Source organism: Electrona antarctica (genome assembly GCF_951216825.1).
Source record: "Electrona antarctica genome assembly, chromosome: 20".
NCBI lineage: Eukaryota > Metazoa > Chordata > Actinopteri > Myctophiformes > Myctophidae > Electrona > Electrona antarctica.
Genome location: NC_136801.1, coordinates 26,579,957 through 26,601,759, shown reverse-complemented (window position 1 = coordinate 26,601,759; position 21,803 = coordinate 26,579,957). Strand labels below are relative to the sequence as shown.

Genomic DNA, 21,803 nt, shown 5'->3' with positions numbered 1-21,803 from the left:
TGAATTCCTGACATTAGTATACAGAGTAGATAAACCTCTTGTGTTCACTCCCTGCCAAGAACGACTACCTCTGGTAGTCTCGCGTAGCCAGACAACTATTCCACAATTTCCGAATGCTATAGAGTCTGGAATTACACCCCCGAAATCCGAGCAAGAAGGCATTTCTGTTCACACAAATACATTTTATAATTTTTGAATATCCATTTCTGCTAAACTACAAGCTATATATGCTTACATGTAGATTATTTCGATGTGTGGATGAGTCTTCATTTCCGCTTTATCTCTTGCTCATGATCAGAGCTTCCGTGCTCCAGACTGTATGACGGAAGCATACATTCCGTTCCATCTTCCTATCCTACTCTAAATTGAGAATGGTGGGCAGCAGATATACAGTCTTAATTATGGAATAGATTGTCCAGGGAAAAAAAACACTTGGTCTGTAGTGCAGCCAGTAATTCCTTAAATCTCATCCCCATGCAACCAATTATCTTAACAGTCCATCAGTCTATTTACTGTTATGTAAACAAACACAGTGGACCACAATGTAAATTGGAACCAATTGCTAATCTTCAGACCGGTTGCTGGTTGGCACTGGGTCCTTTTCCTCTACAAAAGAGTTCAGATGAGTCGATTATTCAATATGAGTGGGTTAGTGTTCTCCATACTGCTCTCTCTGTGTGTGTGTGGGTTAATTCACTTTGTTTTAGAGGTGAGTCACTTATCAAACTAGAGTTACCTAATTCAAATGTCTGCACAAGACATGTACAATTTGTCTCCACTTAACCCTCTTGAAGCATCTCTTGTGGCTTCAAGAGGGCATGAGCATTTCAATCAGACACTCGTGAGAACAGACTGAGTCAGAGCTCACAAGTCGGCAGAGCCTAGTGAATATACAATTATTACATGGACATGATCCTCGACATACTGCTCATAGGGCAGAACCTGCAGTATACACAGATATTAAGACGACATAATCCATATTTGTGGCATGGCATTATAGGTGAAAAGGTTTTAAAGTTTTCAAAAATGTTCAATTTCACAACAAAGCAAACGTTTCCCAACAATACTTACAAAAAAACAAAGGTTTATCAACGGCAAACGAAGAACTGATTAACTGGTCACATCCTTCATGAAGTTCTTTTGGACAAAAGGGGACTTAGCGCCTTAATCACACCACCTCCTAGATAAGCCACCTCCTTTGTGCCGAGATATGCTCTGCTGAGCACATTCTGGTTATCTCTCTTTCTTTCAATCTCTTATTGTCTACTAATACTATGTCATGTTGGTCATCATATTGTTATTCAGACTGTGATTACATGTGCAGCACTGTCTTAGCAAGCTAAAGCTAGCCAACATCCTGACTAACACATAACCCCCATTCTTCTTTGCAGGTCGCAAGTTCATCATCGCCAATGCACGAGTGGAGAACTGCGCCATCATCTTCTGCAACGATGGCTTCTGCCACATGTGTGGCTACTCGCGTGCCGAGATCATGCAGAAGCCGTGCAGCTGCAACTTCCTGTACGGGCCCCACACTAAGCGCCTGGCCATCGCTCAGATGGCCCAGGCTCTGCTGGGCTCTGAGGAGAGGAAGGTCGAGATCAGCCTGTATCGCAAGGACGGTAGGACGACACACTGTGTGTGTGTGTGTGTGTGTGTGTGTGTGTGTGTGTGTGTGTGTGTGTGTGTGTGTGTGTGTGTGTGTGTGTGTGTGTGTGTGTGTGTGTGTGTGTGTGTGTGTGTGTGTGTGTGTGTGTGTGTGTGTGTGTGTGTGTGTGAAGCAGAACCTCATTCGTTTTGTAATATGAGGTAGATTGTATGATCAGGATGGTGGTCTGTGTGTGTGTATCGTCTTATCATGTGGTCAAAGGACAGTTCATACGTGTGTGTGTGTTGGGAGTGTCTTCTGATCTTGCGGTCTGAGAACTGTGTGTGTGTTGAGTTGAAGTGCTGTGTGTTTATATTTGGCCTTCACTGGCAGTGTGTGTATGTATCTTAGGGCTTCCATGTGTTTTTATGGATTGTTTTGGCAACTGTAAACATAACCCAGAATATATCGCCCCTGTCGGGCAGAAACCTTGTATCTCCATATTTCATCTTTTTATTTATTTATCTATTTATTTATTTATTTTCCCCCCATAAATGAAGGCCTGGATCATATGACATAGTGTTGTGCAAATGTAGTGACAATTGCAGCTCTACAAGCTCACAATGTGTCTCATTTGAAAAACGTTTGAAAGCGTGCCGATACTTCTATATTAGTAACATAGCAACCCAAAATAGAGATTTCAGGTTGAAAGTGCTTGTCTGTCTATGGGTTTTATAAATATTTAACCAATGGGAAGTATTAATAAGAGCTTTTGCCAAAAAGATGAAACATTGGATTAATTTGAAGACAGGTTAAAAAGTTACAAGGTTTCTACCCGACAGCGACGATATGAGAAGATCTCTGTATGTATTTGTGTTTCAGTGTGTGTAGTGTATGTGTGTGAATACTGCTATTATGGACACATGTCCTCTATTGAATTTGGTTTTCATTGTGCTTCATCACTACCAGGTTGTTTTGTTGGAAAGACAACGTTATTAAAGTTGCTCTTACACTTACGCACTTACTGTGAGTGCTTCTGCGCGCGCGTGTTGGCTATTTACCAATTTCCAGTACATATACCTCCTCTAGATGTATCTTCCTTGCATGATCACAGTTGGCTAATTAGTTGGCTAATTTGCCTCGAAACAATTAGTTATTGTGTACATTTTAAACTTGTACCAATAGCCCATGGTGGGTGAAACGGCGTCGATGCAGCTGTTTATGTCGCTATATATTCACTATAGGGTTCACTGGAAAACGATCAGGGAAAAAGCTTTTTGAGATGCCCGCACACACGTGCGCGTAATAGCAACCATGGAAATTGGAAGCTGTCATGTGTGGCGAAAAAGCTCTCTGTGGCAATAGAGCACGGTCATGGTTATAGTAATGGACCCCCTAAACACCATTAGAGACGCACGCACAAGCGTGATTTCACTCAGTCAGTCAGTCAGTTAGAGGAGGAGGAAACAGAAGTAGCAGAGCTCAGGAAAAATTAGAAAAACCCTTCAGGAGGCACAAAGAGAGAGCGAGAGAGAGAGGCTGATCTAACGCCAGCTGTTCGCTGTGTGAAACACACACACACACACACACACACACACACACACACAGTCACACACACACACACACACACACACGCACGCGCGCACACACACACACACACACACACACACACAGTCACGTTCCACTGTTTATACCACACATGCACAACACTCCCTCTGGACACATGTACCTTGTAAAAAGCTAAATCGCTGTCTTTAGAATTTCATACTGTATCAGTTATTAGCTCTGTCCTACAAGCCATTCTAACCAGATGCTACCTCGCTGGTGTTACTAACAATGGGTGCACAATAAACAGCCTTGCTAATGCAAGCTGCTGATATTTTAATTGTCGACAACAATTATTTTATTTTTATAATTTAGTTTACAGGTGTAAAATAGTGGATGAAAGTATTTTCCGTATAACCTTCCAATATTAATATTAAAGGAGCATTCAGTGATTTGGGAGATTTGGAAAACCACCCAGTCCGCCCCGGTAACAAAATGTGCACATGCACGCTCTACAGTGGGGGGAAGTGCAACAGGCCAACAGCATGTGCACCAAGGCCCGCCCACACTCGATCATGATTGGAGGAAGGCCCCTCTCATCCTGATTGGATGAAGGCTTTGCCACCCAAAGCCCAAACTGAAACTAGGGTTTTTTGACCCCAGGGGCTCACTGGGGACAGGGAGGAACTCCTTATATGGTCAGCACACTCTATAGTAGGGGGAATTATCCAGAAAAAAAGAAAAAATAAGTGATATTTGAATTAAGTCAAATCACTGAATATACCTTTAATATATATCCCCAGTATTTGGTTGGACGGATGTGTGAGCAATTAGTTCTAGGGATAGTAGGCGATAGATTTTTATGTGATTTCCTGGATATGACATTTTCATTTTCATTTCATTTCATGGTCCCAGTAATGTTTAACAACAAAGAGAGACACACGCGTGCACATACTGTACACTGCATGCGTGAACATGCACACAGAACACATGCTTAGTGATTATTTCTTACCATGGCTTTGATTATTTGTTGGCCGTTTCGTTTCCTTGTCGTGATATAGAGGGGGGTGTGCAAGGTAATTGCTTAATTTCCATATATCTATATATAGTATACTATGTATGTGTATATAGATATATAGTTGTACAGTAGCTACAGTATATAGATGGCTACTGGACATCATACATATAGTACCAGTCACTACAGCAGCATTAAATAAAACGGATAATCCAGCAGTAAGTACAGTATGTCGTTTCGGAAAGAGAAATTAATAACGATATCAAATGCTTAGTTGGAGGAACTGATTTCCAATCTCATCTCGGTGATTCACTCACCGGAGCAAAACAGCTTTATTCAAACAGTGTTCCCTCAAGACACTTTTCATGTTGGGGAAACCACAATTGATTCACAATTGCAGTATATTGTATGTGTAGTATAGTGTATGGGTTTAACTTTGTTTGATGCCTCTCTTGGACCCAGCAGTAGTTATAGAGGTAGACCAACAGTGGCTTTATTTGAATCACCTTATCAAGCAGTCTAATGGTAATTATACCACAGGTTGTTTCGAGGAAGCAATCTGATTGGTTGAAACAGCCTTCTAGCCGTGGGTTAAACCAGCACCATTCACCACCTAATCAAAACAAAGAATTCAGCTGCTCTGTTCTCCCAGAGCGCTAGCAAACTCGGTGGCTAGGCTAGCTAGTTTCTTGGGACATTTGTGGTCGTAGTGACTACATCTGTCATTAAAAAAATATATTCTTTCAGCGATTTTCTTAGTTTTAAGGGTAACTGTTGTATAATTGCAATATTACACGAGAGGGTGTGGGTTAACGTGATTATTGCCACTTCAGTGATGCTTGCGGAACTCGACTTCGTCTCGTTCCTCACCGCATCCCTGTCGTGGCAATAATCACGTTAACCCACACCCTCTCGTGTAATATTGCTTAATTATACCACAGGTTGTTTCGAGGAAGCAATCTGATTGGTTGAAACAGCCTTCTAGCCGTGGGTTAAACCAGCACCATTCACCACCTAATCAAAACAGAATTCAGCTGCTCTGTTCTCCCAGAGCGCTAGCAAACTCGGTGGCTAGGCTAGCTAGTGTCTTGGGACATTTGTGGTCGTAGTGACTACATCTGTCATTAAAAAAATATATTCTTTCAGCGATTTTCTTAGTTTTAAGGGTAACTGTTGTATAATTGCAATATTACACGAGAGGGTGTGGGTTAACGTGATTATTGCCACTTCAGTGATGCTTGCGGAACTCGACCTCGTCTCGTTCCTCATCCCTCATCCCTGTCATGGCAATAATCACGTTAACCCACACCCTCTTGTGTAATATTGCTTAATTCATCTGCTACGTGTTTATAGTATCCAAAATCACACCCGTGTGAAGTGAGGGGCGCTATATATACCGTAATTTCCGGACTATAAGCCGCTACTGTTTTCCCATGCTTTGAACCCTGCGGCCTATACAACGGTGCGGCTAATCTATGGATTTTTACAGCTAGCGGCCACTAGGGGACCTTCTAAATGTATCTCTATGGCCGGCTATGGCCTCTATGCGGCTTATAGTCCAGTGCGGCTTGTATATGTACACTTTTTTTCCCCCCTAAATTTTGCTGGTGCAGCTTATATTCAGGTGCGCTTTATAGTCCGGAAATTACGGTATATCTTTTATGACGTAATTATCAGACAAAACAAACATGGACAAAACAAACATTAAACTCTGTCATTAAACCTGTATATAGGAGGGGCTAGCACCCCTCAACAATAAACACAAAATATCACAAAATGAGGTGAGTGTACGATATCAATATCTTGGTATCTCTCTATTAGGACACTGTGTAATTATATTCAGGTGTCAGTTCAGTGGGTTGTCCTAAAACAACGTTTGGTAGCAATGTATATCAGACAGATGCAGTGCACAACCTCAGAAGTAGTCATGACAACAGCTTTTTATAGGAACACTCGTATTTGCAACTCTCACTGTCTCACATATGTGTCTCAAACCAGCTCACTCACTTGGGAGCCCGCACAGAAGGGGAGATGAGTGTTCCCTGACATTGCCCCTATCGATTATCGTTTTAAACCAAAAACAACACAGCAAAATAAACTATAAGAGATGGAGTACTGTAACACCTTCATTGATTCCCGAGAGGGAAATCCACTTGCCAGAGGTAGCACAGCAGTTAAGATAAGGTTACAGGACAAGTACTACAGCAGGGTAAAAACAACAAGAAACACCATCAATAATGAACAATAGTACACAAACGGTATTCACTATCAAACACCCTTTGTATAGCTTTCTGTATATTGTTAATAATATTACAGTTAATAATCTTCTAGGCTAGCTACTGTATGTCCTTCCAAAACGGCTCTGCGGTGAGTAGGCCTACCGACTGAATTCCAGACAGCCTGATTGAAAGAAACATTTCACAGCCTCTGCACAGCCAGTCCAGGCAGTCTGTGTAACATCTTTTTTTGGATAAGAGAGTGTCAAAAAGTAATTGATTTCCAATAATATGCATCTCACCTGACTCACTGGCAAAATAGCCTACTGTTTATTTCATCTAATAACCCCATAATATTATTATGGATGGAAACAAAGGGGCATACATTTTCATTCTGAAACTGTCTGAAACTTTGCTTCATATTTGTGATCCGTTTTAATGGAAACCCAGTAAGTGACTTGTTTCCCTCCACTACTACTACAGTGAGCTGGCTCTTAACGCCCAATAGGTTGACTGGAGTGGATCAGTGGTCAGCAGTAAAAGACGGGTCACAGGAGGCAGCTCCCAAGTGTGTGAATGAAGTCAGCTGTAAGTGAAGAGGGTGTTGCTGCTGAATGAAGAGGTGCTAAAAGGGATTTCTAGAAAATATATCGAGGTTTTCCGCCATCCATCCACCCTCCAGGCAATTTTAATATACAGTTGGGTGCCACCGATATTGTCCCTTATCATTTGACCCATTTAATCCTGACCTCAACATTTTAAAAAATCCTTCTAAATCCTTCTAAATTTTCAAAAATAGCAGACCTACAAAGCTCGTAGCGCGCCACTCGGTGGCGCGCTATGAGCTTGTAGAACTGCTATTTTTCAATAGCTAAATTATAACATAATGTTTAAAACACCAAAAGGGGTTCCCGCCCAAAATGGGTTAACTGTCCTTTTGCGCAGATCACGCAAACCTCAGCAAAAAGAAAAGGACAATATCGATGGCCTCCAACTGTAGGATGGAAATATTAGCATTATATATTTTTTACGTTCTTATTGTAGGAAACGTTACGTAGAGATATTTACTTGTGACAATGTCTCAGGCTCTCAGCCATAGAGTTACAGGTACTGTATATAAGACCTAGAGAATGCACAGCCCTAGAGAACAAACCCAGCCCAGCGCATTAAACTTTCATGCGCTGGGCTGGGTGGGCAACTTCATTTAAATTAATAGAATCCCCCAAAGTACACTCTTCCTCCGGCATTATGGCTCCAACGTTGGAGCCAATAGAGCATGGGCGCATCGTTTCAGACAATATCATTTATAAACGTGGAAGTCTTGCAACACCAGATTTGGTCACCAGGACACGGCAGCTTAATCAATAACCCGCCACTGTCCTGGGGTCTAGCTGACGTGACACGGAGCACGTGGTCAGTCCTAAGGACCCCTAAATTAATGTCTTTGGCCATGTCCCTTTCCAACCACGCCTCTTTCTGATGCCCCCCCTTCTCCCTCACAGTCCCTCACACTTGCTGCACACGCGCAGAAAAGCGCATGTCAGACGCACGCACGCACACACACGCACATGCACAATTGTACATGCACATGCACACACACGTACACATACACAGTCTAAAGTAACCCCAGCAGGCCACCTTCTAACCATCAGAGAGCTGCGATTGCACAGCGTGGACACACCTCATCCATAATGCAGAGGAAACACTACACTACCCCACCTCCTCCTCCTCCTCCTTGCCTCCTCCTCTCCCTCCCTGTATCCAACCAAAGCCAAGGAGGGCCAAGGAAAGGATACTCTTTCTTTGTTCTCGATGAACAGCCCAAACAATGTACAGGTGTGTGTGTGTGTATGTGTGTGTACTTGTGTGTGTAACTCTGCAGCTTACGGCTTAACCACGCACAAACATGGGAGAAAGGACTCATTCGCACATACAAGTGCATGCACACCAAACACTCCTGAACACTCACCCTCGCCATCCAACCCCATTTATCTAATGCCAAACCCAGGCATGAGCCTTCACCATGATGGATCTTCTTCCTCTCTCTCTCACGCTCAATTGTCCACGTTCGATCGCTCGGCCACTTAATCAATCATGCTCTACAGGTAAACTGTGATACAAAAAAACGCACGTGAGCGAGCACGCGCGCACGCACACACACACACACATGCAACACAGTGTTACAGTAAGGGAGGGCAGTACATCAGCAGGATGTTAACGGCAAGGATCTGTGAAAGTGCAGTCTTGGTGTCCCAGTTCTGCCAGAGTGAGGAAAAGGAAGGAGGAGGGAAGGCAGTGTGAACGAGGGAACCTAAATTCTGCTTTTAGTTGATTGGGTCGATGCTAGGGTTTAATTCCGGGCCTCCCGGGTACAGGGCACGCAATTTCCCGCCAGGGAAATGGCTTCGGGACCCGTCGTCGCGGAGGTTGTTGTTTTTTCTTGTTAGAAATTACTACTAAAGGAGTTTGCACACAGTGCGCGTTCTTTCCCCACCCTCTCATCATTTTCAAACATGTTTGATGATATTTATATGGAATTATGGATCACACTCGAGGGCTGCAACGGGAACGGGAGCCAGCGGGACCCAACGTAAATGTTGGCGGCGCGGGCGGTATTTAAATGCCTGCGGGCGGGCACGGACGGTCAAGATAAAGTCAGCGGGACCCCGCGAATCCTGCATCCCCCCGCAATTAACCAGATACAGATTATATACATATTATATATTCAGCAAAATATGAATGTCTGAGGACAACATATAATGTCCTGTCTGCGCTGGACAAGCACTCTCTCCAGAACTGTGTTGGACATCTTCAGGCACGCTCCCAAAGCTGCTGCACCTGTCTATCATTAGTAGCCTAATCAGTCACTAATCAGAGTGTGTTTTACCGACCGAGCGAGGAGGAGTTTTCTTTCCCTGTGATGGACATTTTCGCTTCTAAACCCCTTTTTGCTTTTGCCTGCATGTGTGCGTCACTCAGCAATAATGTGAAACAAAACACTAACAAAGATGAGTAGGCTACAATTTGTTTTATAACCATATAGCCTATAACCACCAGCACGCAGCGTCTCTCTCTCTCTCCCCCCCAATATAATCAGTGTGTTGTGCACTGGCCGTGCTGGCTATTTTAACACTCAACCGGACTTTTCATAAAGTACAAGGCGAGATGATCACATTCTCAACATTCTCTGCAGCGGAGAAGGACCCAGCACTGCTCAAAGGGTGAAAGACCATAGCTATTAAATCTCTGCATGTGTGCGTCACTCAGCAATAATGTGAAACAAAACACTAACAAAGATGAGTAGGCTACAATTTGTTTTATAACCATATAGCCTATAACCACCAGCACGCAGCGTCTCTCTCTCTCTCCCCCCCAATATAATCAGTGTGTTGTGCACTGGCCGTGCTGGCTATTTTAACACTCAACCGGACTTTTCATAAAGTACAAGGCGAGATGATCACATTCTCAACATTCTCTGCAGCGGAGAAGGACCCAGCACTGCTCAAAGGGTGAAAGACCATAGCTATTAAATCTATGTGAAAGACGTGAGGTCGTTTATTTTTTTCCCCGTGCTTCGACAGTCACATTAGTGCAAACTCCTTACTGTAGGTGTCACTTCTGAATAGCGTTATTAGCGTAGTAGGCCTATAACATTATTAATATTTTAATTTAATAATTTAATTGTAGGCTATATGTTCATATGAAGTATCTGTGATATATCATATGAAGTATCTGTGATTGCATGAACAATGTTATTGTTGCAAATGAATTTTAAACGGATTCAATGCAGCTAGGTGTTGGGGTTTCCCAATCATTACCATAATCCCATAGAGAGAGAATGTGCTGTGGATGAAATATTCCGAAGTTGTCGGCAGGAGACTCCCGACGAGAAGCTCCCGTCGCTTGCCGTCCATATCGCCTTATCGACGTGTCGGAACCCGTTAATGAAGAACCGAACATGTCTTGGAGGTTGCCAATGTCGGGAGCGACCCTATCCATGTTGTAGTGACGAGGGGGGTAAATTACTCCACTGTAGAGTGGAATTGTAGTCTGCTTGTCATGTTTCAGGGCTGACTGCTGGTGTAGTGTGTGAACTAGATACCATATTCTCAATATCAACTCAATTAATATATGTTATACCAATCAATCAACTCCAGTCTCCAAATCAACTCCAAAGCAAGACTAGCGAAAATAATAATAACCAGTGCTTTCTGCAATTTGCATAGTGGAAAATAATGTTTCGTCGGCAGACGAAACATTATTTTTTTGTTGCAATATGAGAGTTTTAAGTAGTCTTTGACTAGTCTGGACAAGTTTCCTCAGTCTGGAGTCACCTTAATGCGACCACTCGAATATGGAAATGACTCATCCCTAGTGAACGGACAGATGGACAAGCCTTTTGAGCAGATTTCCCAGATCAAAGATGGGTTAAAGCAAACCACACAGTGCTGGCGACAGCACGCTCCTCCTGTCTGCACATCAATGCGATGCCATGCCTGTCAGTGAGCCAGGTGCTCTATGAAGACCTCTTCTAATTTCCTATGTATGCTAACCATCTGTCATGGAGGCTGTGTATGCAGACACAACCTGCCCCTTGTTGAATAGTCTACTCTAGCTCATGCTCTGTTTATAGGAATGCTCACTTATCCCTGTTCTGTGTGGAGAGGCAAAAGTGTCAAACAGCACTTACAGGAGTCCAGTAGGACAGGGGTTCTCAACGTTTTTGGCCGGGGACCCCCGAAAATGCTTTGGCAACGTCTCGGGACCCCCGCCCCGCCCCCTCCCGACCCCCAATATAAATTGACTGCTACAATAACCTTAAACCATTTTGGGCGGGAACCCCTTTTGATGTTTTAAGCATTGTTATAATTTAGCTATTGAAAAATAGCAGATCTACAAGCTCATAGCGCGCCACCGAGTGGCGCGCTACGAACTTGTAGGTCTGCTATTTTTGAAAAATCGTGAAAATAAAATTTAAAAAAAATTATTATTATTATTTTTTTTTTTTAAATAATTTGGGGACCCCCTAAAATAATTTGGCGACCCCCCGAGGGGTCGCGACCCACGGGTTGAGAACCCCATGCAGTAGGAGATTGGCAAATGACACACCTGTTATGACTACCATCCTGGTGGTGAAATTGTCCATATAAACAAGTGTTCTGCACATCTCATGGACGGAGAGGGTTCCCACAATGGGTCCAGCTACTGTATACATTATGCAATAGACTATACAATTAACTCGTTGACTGCCCGCCCACCCCCGCCCCTGTTCTCCCCATGCCAGCCTTTTCTGTTTAAAGACACGTTATTTTGCTCCCGATCCGATCCCGATCATTTTTTTTTTTTTAAAGATATTTTTTTTGCGGCTTACGCCTTTTTTTTTTTTTTTTTTTGAAGGGACAGACAGTAGGCTGACAGGAAACGGGAGAGAGATGGGGGAAGACATGCAGTAAAGGCCGTGTCGGGCTCGGGAGTCGAACCCGTGGCACACTGCGACTGGATTACCTGTCGGGTGCCCAGACGGTTACGCCACCGCCTGGGCCGATCCCGATCATTTGATTTTGAGTATCTGCCGATATGATTTTTCCAGATCCAATATTACATTTTTTATAGAACACTTATATATACAATAGTACAATATCCAAAATCACAGACAATATCCAGTCTAATATCATGATATGGATTTACCCCCCCATCCGATTCCGATCATTTGAAAATTGCGGGACAACCCTAACTGGGGCCAATTGAAGCCACCTGTAAGCGAATTTTGAAAAGGGATTCACACTCCTTTATGGCTGTTAGGGCATTCCACATTTTGGTGGCATAGCAGGAGAACGAATTGAAACCCTTGTTCGTGCCATATCTTGGTTGAATGTGATTTGCGGAGCTCCCTCTTGTGTTTGTGATTGTGGACTTGATTGAAGTAGTTAGACAGGAACATTAGGTATCAACGTCTACTCTGATGCACATGTAGTCGCCAGCTGCGTCTTTGAAGAGCTTAACCTGGAGGATGTAGCGTAATTGGAGGAACACGCTATCCCTTTACTGTTTCACAGGAGGAACACGCTATCCCTTTACTGTTTCACAGGAGGAACACGCTATCCCTTTACTGTTTCACAGGAGGAACACGCTATCCCTTTACTGTTTCACAGGAGGAACACGCTATCCCTTTACTGTTTCACAGGAGGAACACGCTATCCTTTTACTGTTTCACAGGAGGAACACGCTATCCCTTTACTGTTTCACAGGAGGAACACGCTATCCCTTTACTGTTTCACAAGAGGAACACGCTATCCCTTACAGTTTCAGTTCACTCCCTGTCGAACAAGCATCCTGACTGAGCAACATGTAGGAGTTGCTGTTGTGCAGCAATGGAGAACACGCTCCCCTGCCACACAGTGGAGGATTTTAACCCCAGTCACCACAGTGGTGGTGAGCAGATACTTTACCCCTGCACCACTCGGACGCCCCCTTGGTGCCCATTTAAGCATATTATTATACGTTGGAAGCTGACAAAAACCCACGCTTGGAGAGAATGCATGTGTGAGTGAGTGTGTGGGTTTTGAGTATTTTAACAGCTGTCAGACATTGGAGTGTCTTAATGGCAACATCTTGTGATAATGGGGAGGTTCAGAGGAGCAGGCCATTTCATACCACTGAGGCCTCTTTAGCAAAGATTGCCTAGCAGCGGTAGCTAAGCAGAGCACTTAGAGACCCATGGCCTCTCAGGGGCTTGCCGCTCTGTTCTGTATTAGCCACCGCTGTGGTGGAGGCCCGCCACTCTGACTCACAGCACAGAATTCAGCGTACACACACACACACACACACACACACACACACACACACACACACACACACACACACACACACACACACACACACACACACACACACACACACACGTACAACACAGATTAACACAACCTTTTCAGATGAAACAACAATTTTACAAAGTGTGTTAATTCTGTCAGTGATATACTGAAAAGCAAACGTGAACCTGCTTCACTTTATAGAGTGCTGAGAAGATTGTGACGTAAACTCACATCTACAGTGTTTATAGCACCTGGCATTAAACCACACACGGTGCCTACCATAGCTGACCTGTCAGCCCTTAGCCACTATCAATATTTTGTATTTTGGGCTTGTGATATCAGTGTTGGGGATAACAGCGTTACTGTTACTGTAACTGAATACTTGTTCGGGTAACGGAGTAACCTAACCCGTTGGTTTTGCAATTGGAGTACTATATACTCCTGGCTGCAGATGCATTCTATTAGAGTACTATATACTCCTGGCTGCAGATGCATTCTGGATTTTATCTTTACATCAATCTTCCTCGCAGGTGTGTTTTAATAGAGGGTATGCGCATGCATAAAGTGAATGGCAGATCGAGTGACAAAGTGAATTTAATGTTGTTTAAAGTCATTTCATGCAATCCAATAGGACTTTTCTGTTTGGATGTATGGGCTGTCAAGTCCAGAAAGTAGTTTTTTGCCACTCAGTAGGCATAACTTCCGGGTATGATGATGATGTCACGCGCATACCCTCTATTGTCAGTAGAGCAGAAATAATCTAACGAGCAGAATGTAATTGTGTGTGTGTGTGTGTGTGTGTGTGTGTGTGTGTGTGTGTGTGTGTGTGTGTGTGTGTGTGTGTGTGTGTGTGTGTGCGTGTGCGTGCGTGTGTCAGTGTACGTCAGTGTGACAGTACTGCATTGTGTCCTCGCCTCATTAGTTGGCCAATGTGCTGTATCAGGCTGCTCCACATGTATAGTGGCACAGTCTCTCACTCACTCACACACACACATTTTAATCATTTATTTATGTCCACATAAGAGATGCAATACAAGGACACAAATATTTACAAGATGCTGTACAGAATGCAATCAGCAAATCCCAGACAAATACCCACACACCCTTCAGGGGTACAAGTAAGAGCGTCTTCGCCATATTTGGCAGCTACCGATAGTAGAAGAGATTGCACAGAATTTTGTAAGCCGTTTAGCTGCTTTTTTTTGGCATCTTCCAAGTTGTTGGAAGCCTCTTACAAGTTAACCAAACTATGTCCTAGGCTGCCAAAGATAAACACAAGTAGATTGCACCTAGCTCTATGATGGTCCGGAGGAGCGGCCTGTATTTAATGACTTTGGTCATAAAGGCTTCTTCTAAGCTAGAATCAAAGGTGCAGGCCACTTCAAGAATGGAAACTGATCTGTTCTCTTCATTGACAACTAGAAAAAGTGCCCTTCTGGGCACAGGTCTCCACCAGGAGGATAGGACTGTGTGAGATGTTTGGCAAAATGTTTAGGATTAATTTAAACATTGTTTTTGAGGCATTTTGTTCCAAAAATGTGTTTTGCAAAAATGAACCTGTTGGTGGCGCTATAACAGGCCAATGTGAAAAGGGTGGGATATATTCCTCAGCCTAGTAAGAAAATGTGTGAAAGATTTCACGTAAATTGCATGCTGCGTTCATGATTTGAGGCTTTTGTTCAAAACGGGGCAATCTTGCAAACTGTGAAAGCTAATTATAGCCAATTAGGATGGAATCTGAAATATCGGACAGATCCGACTTGAGCACATGACCATAGAGATAGTGTGTAACGATTTGTGAGATTTTTGGACAGAATCTGGAGGAGTAATATCAAAAAATGTGTTTTACAAAAGTCGGCCTCCTGGTGGCGCTATAAAAGGCAGATGCGGAAAATGCAGGTCAACGGTTTGTCCTTGGCCTCTAGGGAGTGTGCATGCAACGTTTCACGCAGATCGGTGCAGTTTTAGGTAAAAATTTGAAAAGCTGCCTCATGGTGGCGCTATAACAGGCCGTTCTGGAAAATGTGGGGCAGAGGTTCATCGTTGGCATCCAGGGAGTGTGTGTGCAAAGTTTGGCATCGACCGGGTTAACGGTGCCGGAGATTAGCTGGTAACAGACGGACGGACACACACACACACACACACGGACACACGGACGGAGTGCAAAACATACTCTCTCCCCATGCCTTCGGCCTGGTGGAGACAATAACATCTGGTGTGTTAGCAGAGAGATGTGCAAAGATGTCAGGATTCTCAGTACAGAGTTGAAACATGGAAGGTTTGACACAGGAATGTTTGTACATTCTCACAGACAGTGTAAAATGTTTAGATATGCCCTTTGTTATGAGATCAACTATTCTGTCGTGGCGTGCTATGTAAAGCCCTTTTATAGGCATAACAGCCATTCAGAATGTGTGACATAGTTTCTGTAACAAGCCCTGTGGTGTGATGCAAGCAATGAGGTGCATGGGTGGAGGGGAACCAGAGGGAAAGGTTGAGTTTGGTGGGGAGGATCTGTAACCTGGCTTTTACTGTAAAGGTGATAATGTCCTCATTGAGAGCAGTGTTAGTGTTAGAAATGAATGGGAAACAGAATGGTCAGCATGGGGAAGGCAAGCAAGTTTCCCCTGGAGTTTAAGTCCAGTCCAGTGTTGTTCAGTGTGTCTGCTGTAGGTCACTGTTGAGGTGAGAGGGTCAGTTATTATGTCCTCAGATACCTCCACAGACTCCGAGTCAGACCACGCCCACTCCAGGGCTTGGACGCAGAGATCGTTAAAATCTGCCATAGCTCAGTGACTGAACTTAGTTCAAAATTCTAATTAATTCAGTATAAATTCAACCAGAGGCTGCCTGAGTCTGACAGGTCTAATTGGATTTGAGTAAAGGATTTAATTTTGAGTAAGCAATGTATAATTTAATGAATTTTTACCTTCCTCAAGATAAACACAATGCAAATCAGCTCTAACAAGGTTGGCTTGCTGTTTGTCGCGCACCAGACCTCTCGTAAATGTCTTGGGAAAATCTTGTCCGAAAACTGCGGTAATGAGACCTCTGAAATCCCGCGGCAGCCATTCAATTAGCTGTGAGTTTGTAAACGCTGACTCCAGAAGTGCCATCTCTGATTTTTCTGTTATGGAAGAAATTAGAGACAATTTTCCATCTTTGGCTAGTTTTTATAATGGTTGACTTTTTTGTTTTACTTAATTTTTGTCTCTCAATTCTTTATACTCAAAATTTACCCCCCCCCCCAAAAGGCACTGATTTCAAAATGATATAGTACAATACAGGACATGTGCGCTCCTACTTGGAACAAATTACAGATCTGCATGGGAATTAGATCTCGGGTGGAAATTCCAGAGGAAATTTGGAGCTCAAGTATTTCTCTAATTAACTCTGCATCATTTTGTGTGCGACAGAATTTGATACAATTTAAAATATTTCATAGACTGCACTACTCCCCTGAAAAAATGTCAAAGATGTACCCGTCGGTTAGCTCCAACTGCCCAAGATGTCACCATTCTCCTGCATCTCTCGGCCACATGTTCTGGTCCTGTAGACTCAGGGCTTAAAGTTCTCAGTCCTGGGGACAGATTTCAGTCCTGAGGATTTCATAGGGGTCATTTAATGAGATCAGTGCAGATTTGCAAAAAATAATTTTCAGTCTTGGGATGTTTTTTTGGCTTTAAGCCCTGTGTAGACTACTGACGGACTTCTGGTCCGGAGTTTTTGAATGCTTAAGTTCTCATCAATGGGAGATATCGCACTAAGCCCTAATCCTTATACTGCTATCCTGGGGGTGGTCCCAAGAGAGGTAGGCCTTTCGGGCCAACTAAGGAGTGCTATTGCTTTCTCCTCAATGCTGGCCCGAAGGCTCATACTAAAAAAAACTAGAAAAACCTCCCTCTGTGGGCCCAGTGGATTCAAGAAGTCCTGTATATGTTAAAGCTGGAGAGAATTAGATATAATGTCCACGGTTCACAGGAGAAATTTGACAGAGCCTGGTCTACGTTTATCTCATATGTTGAAGACTTTACATTTCCCTAAGGGGAAGGGGAGGGAAGCGGTGATCAGACCCCGTGCTCTGTCCCCCTAATGGGGGTTGGAGTGTACGGGGCTGCCTGGTATACACCTCCCTTCCGAAGCCACAATTGCTGGTGGCAGTACTATTGACTAACATTATTTGCCATATCAGATATGTCTTTTTTTTTGTATTTTTGTGTCATGTTATTTTTTGTACCCATTTGGTATTTGATCGTTGTATTTATGTTTGCTATTTCTGGATGGGGGGTTATAAAAATAGAATTGTTTTGACTGAACTGCCTGTCTGAACTAACTTGCAAAAGGAATAAGTAAATACTTAATTTTTGTCAGAAGTATGTGCCAACCTCAGTGAAGCCTTTACTGCTTCTTAGCTAAAAGACGGCTACAAAACCGATTTAAAATTAATAGAGGGCCTCATTGTCAATTATCCTGTCTCAACTTTTAAGTTCTACTTCTAACCCATTGACACAAGTGGTGTGATAATGTGTTTGCAGAAACTGTGAAATCATCAGACATTTCAAAATATTTTAATATTTAGATTTAGACTCTGGTGTTCATAGTAAGTTAACTGCAGTTTCCAGTATTGAGTTTATTATGCAATATCTGGCTATTTTCCCCATTAAAGCTTTCTCTAAATTGTGTGCGCTGCCCAACTCTTTCAGCTTGCAACTATAATGAAGCCAGTGGCAGAGCCTGTACCAGCTCGCTTGGAAGCATTATTGTATTTACCAGCTTGTTTTTGAACTTCTGTACAATTTGGTTCAGGCTAAAAAAAATTATAGTCCATTGTGTCTACAATTTACTTCGTGTTTTTCCTTCACATTCTGCATGTTACTTTGTTGTTGTTTTTTTGTATTTTAAAAGTAATCTCTGTCTGTGAATCCGTAGTAGCACAATAAAGCATTTCGTTCGGGAAGTGGGCAGAGATAATGATTGGAGTCGGGGACGGATGGATAGGATGAGATTGTATTTGAAAAAAAGTATGGTTTGGGGCTGTGATTCAACTAAAAAATGTGATTGTGATTGAATTTCTCCTAACTATGTAAGCTGTGCATTTGTCATCATGTATGTTTAGACTAACCGCATGGAGTTAGGAGGGGGTTGATGCTCTTAATGATCTTAAATCCCTTTATTTTAGATTGTTTTGTAGTAATCGTACAAAATAAACATTACAGAGACTTTAGTTGTTAGTACTGTACAATACTTTAAAAACAGTTGGCATGTTGCACACTTGCCTAAAATAGCTCTTATTTGCGCCGCCCTCGTTGAAAACAATGCATTTCAAACTCCAGCTTGTCCCTCTCCAGGCTGCATGAACAGCGCTCGAGCGCTCGTTTTTGCCCCCTCAATATCGTAACTCTTCTATTAGATGGCTCTGGTGCAGACATAATATGCCAATTATGTCTTCCACTGACTAGGAGTATTTGATTAGATTCAATTAGCAGCATTGATCTATCCTGTCCACACATTTGTACTGTTTCACGCACTCTCCTCTTTCTCTATTTTTGAGTGGTGCAACCACTCCAACGAACAGCAATGTCCGTGTCCGTGTTTGTGTGTGACTATGTGACCAGTACCAATGAGTACCAAAAGTGGCGCTGTTGTGCCAGAAACGGAGAGAGAGAGATAGTGCTGCATGTTGCCTGCTAATGAGAGAGAGAGAGAGAGACAGAGAGGGGGGGGGGGATTTTCACCACTCGGTTCACACGGGTGTGATTTTTCTCTTTGCCTCACTCACTCACTCACTCACTCACTCACTCACTCACTCACTCACTCGATTAGTGTTGAAGTGTCCTTGAGCAACACACTGAACCCCTGACTGCGCCCGAGGAGCAGGTTGTTGCCTTGCATGGTATAATGGTGTACTGTATGTATGAATGGGGCGAATGTAATGCAAATTGCAAAACGCTTTGATTAAAGTCACTATATAAATAACCCATTTACTCATTCAATCTTACACACCACAGATGCATAATTTGTCATGGCATTTTCACTTCTGTTTTGCATTTCAATATTCCCCATGTGCCTTATTTGAATAAGCAAATATTCACAAACCTTGAATTTGATGGTAACAAAGGACTGCAATGTACTTGGACTTTAGTTGCATAAGTAGTAGTTATACTGTATGTGACTTGAAGGCTAAACTTGTATAACTTAAAGTCATCTAATTTTGAGAGTTTTAGTTTAATTTGTCCATTTTGTAGTCCATATAGCTTGTGGCCTTTATTTACATTTAAATAAATTTCCTCGGACAGTTATGCCATAATGATTTGTTTTACACGGCATGTGATGAACCACTTCAGAATGTAAAATACTAGTAATACTAATAATAGTTTTTGTTTCTGTAAATGTCTCCTGTAAATGGTGCAGTGAAATAGTGCCATTATCCAAAGCACTTTACAACGTGCATTATCTTCACAATTCACAATTTTAACATTTAGCAGATGCTTTTATGCAGAGCGACATGATCAGAGTAAGCAGCTTAAGCATGAACCCTATTCAACAAACAAGAAGAACTAAGGATGACTAAGGGAATCGCCTTCCTTTGGTGATAATGGAACACAATGCGTTGTTTATTATTTTATTTTTTTGGTAAAGCTGCTCAAAACTCATTTTTCAAGCACATTGTCTGGTAATATGTTGGCCTTCTGTGTAGTTTTCATGCTTTACATAATGATTGTCCATTATACAGCACATTGTAACCCTTTTATTAATAATAAAATGTACCTTACCTTGCAGTACCTTACACACAAGTGATCTTGTTTCCATGGATATCTAGCACGTCATCTGTGCTAGATATCCACGCATACACACGCGCGCACACACACACACACGCACACACACCAGCCAATGATACAAATGAAAGCCAATATTATGACGGTTGTGTGTGTGTTTGTGTATTGCATCAGCTTAGTGGTCAGATAAAGGAGACATTTGAGCTAAATTGAAAGACAGTGGAGTGTGTAGGAGCTGTTAGAAGTATTGATGAATATTGTAGTCTTTGTATAGTATTGTAGTGTTAGGCACATGTGCATAACACACGTGTATCTATCTTTCCATCTCTCTCTCGTGTGTGTGTGTGTGTGTGTGTGTGTGTGTGTGTGTGTGTGTGTGTGTGTGTGTGTGTGTGTGTGTGTGTGTGTGTGTGTGTGTGTGTGTGTGTGTGTGTGTGTGTGTGTGTGTGTGTGTGTGTGTGTGTGTGTGTGTGTGTGTGTGTGTGTGTGTGTGTGTGTGTGTGTGTGTGTGTGTGTGTGTGTGTGTGTGTGTGTGTGTGTGTGTGTGTGTGTGTGTGTGTGTGTGTGTGTGTGTGTGTTACATGTGCAACTGTGTGCATGTGGAAACCTCCAGTGTAACATGAGGAGGTGTATCCTCTCCACTTTTACACACACACACACACACACACACACAGAGGAAAAGCTATCATTTTCTTTGAGGCACTCGTGACCATTTACTGACCCTTGTTAGGGCCCGAGCACTGCACCAGTCAGTGCGAAGCCCTATTATAACAAGAAATTCTACTTCTTCTTTGTACAAATGGATCACATTTTTGAGGGCCATTTACAATAACCTTTGACATGCTTGTCGTAGCCACTCGGTTTAGAGTCGTTCTTCATTGGTGTTACGTAGCCCCGTCCCCTTTTCGGAATGGTCGATATTTGATCTTTTGCCATAACATTTTTGTCCTGCTTGAAGCTAACTTGTGAGTGGCACATTTGACTTGGTTTAGACTCTAAACCAAGTCATTTCAAAGTAAAAAGTTCCAGCATGTCTCCACAGTAAGCTGAATTATAAAAAGTGTGAATGGAGTTTCTAGGTGAAAGTGCTTTTTTGACGTGCCAATATCTGCCATTGAGCCCCATTGTGAATTTCTCAAATTTGAAAGCACTATATTTCTAAAACTATGAAACATTTCAAAGATTTATTTTCAGGCAAACATGTCCACCGTAAGATGAACCTAAATAGGTTTGAATGGGGTTTCTAGGTGTAAGTATGTAGGACTAGTAGCATGCCAAAGTTTGTGCTATTGCCATTGAGAATGCATTGGGCGTTAAATACGGGGGGACATATTTTGACAGCAGAAACTGCCTGTCATAATTTCTCCCTATTCCAAAGCCCCCCCAGGTACATTATATATTTAAACTATTTTCAGCAATGGTACACTTATTTTTTCAGTGGGTAGATCTTGTTGAGCTGGTCATTTTGAAAGTAGATCTCACGTCATAAATGTGTGGGCACCCCTGGTTTAGAGTCTTTGTTCTTCATTGGTGTTAATTAGCCCTTTTCTTTGATGGTTCATATCCTTTGCCAAAACATTTGAATGGTTTGTCGTACAGACTTGTCGTGTCTCACATTTGGTTGAGAGTCCTTGTCCTTCATTAGAGTTACTTAGATCTGCTCCCTCTTATGATTGGTTGATATTTAGCCCTAGCGTGGACAGAGGTGCGAGCCAGGGCCCGGTCATACCGGTAATTCATTGTTTATTGACTTCATGCTTACTCTGTTTATTCCAATCGCGCACTCGTAAGTTGTTTTGGATACGAGCGTCTTTAATTAAATTGTACGTATCCGAGCGGCCTGCTGTGCTC

The 21,803-nt window shown here is 42.7% G+C and overlaps 1 protein-coding gene across 1 annotated transcript in view; it reads left to right on the top strand.

Annotated features, from left to right (window-relative positions):
* The window catches only part of kcnh2b (potassium voltage-gated channel, subfamily H (eag-related), member 2b), a 310,233-nt gene that overhangs the window by 38,513 nt on the left and 249,917 nt on the right, over window positions 1-21,803 (top strand). The window contains exon 3 of the mRNA XM_079489821.1: window positions 1,392-1,622. Coding sequence (XP_079345947.1) covers window positions 1,392-1,622 — 231 coding nt within the window. The remainder of the gene's footprint in view (window positions 1-1,391; window positions 1,623-21,803) is intronic.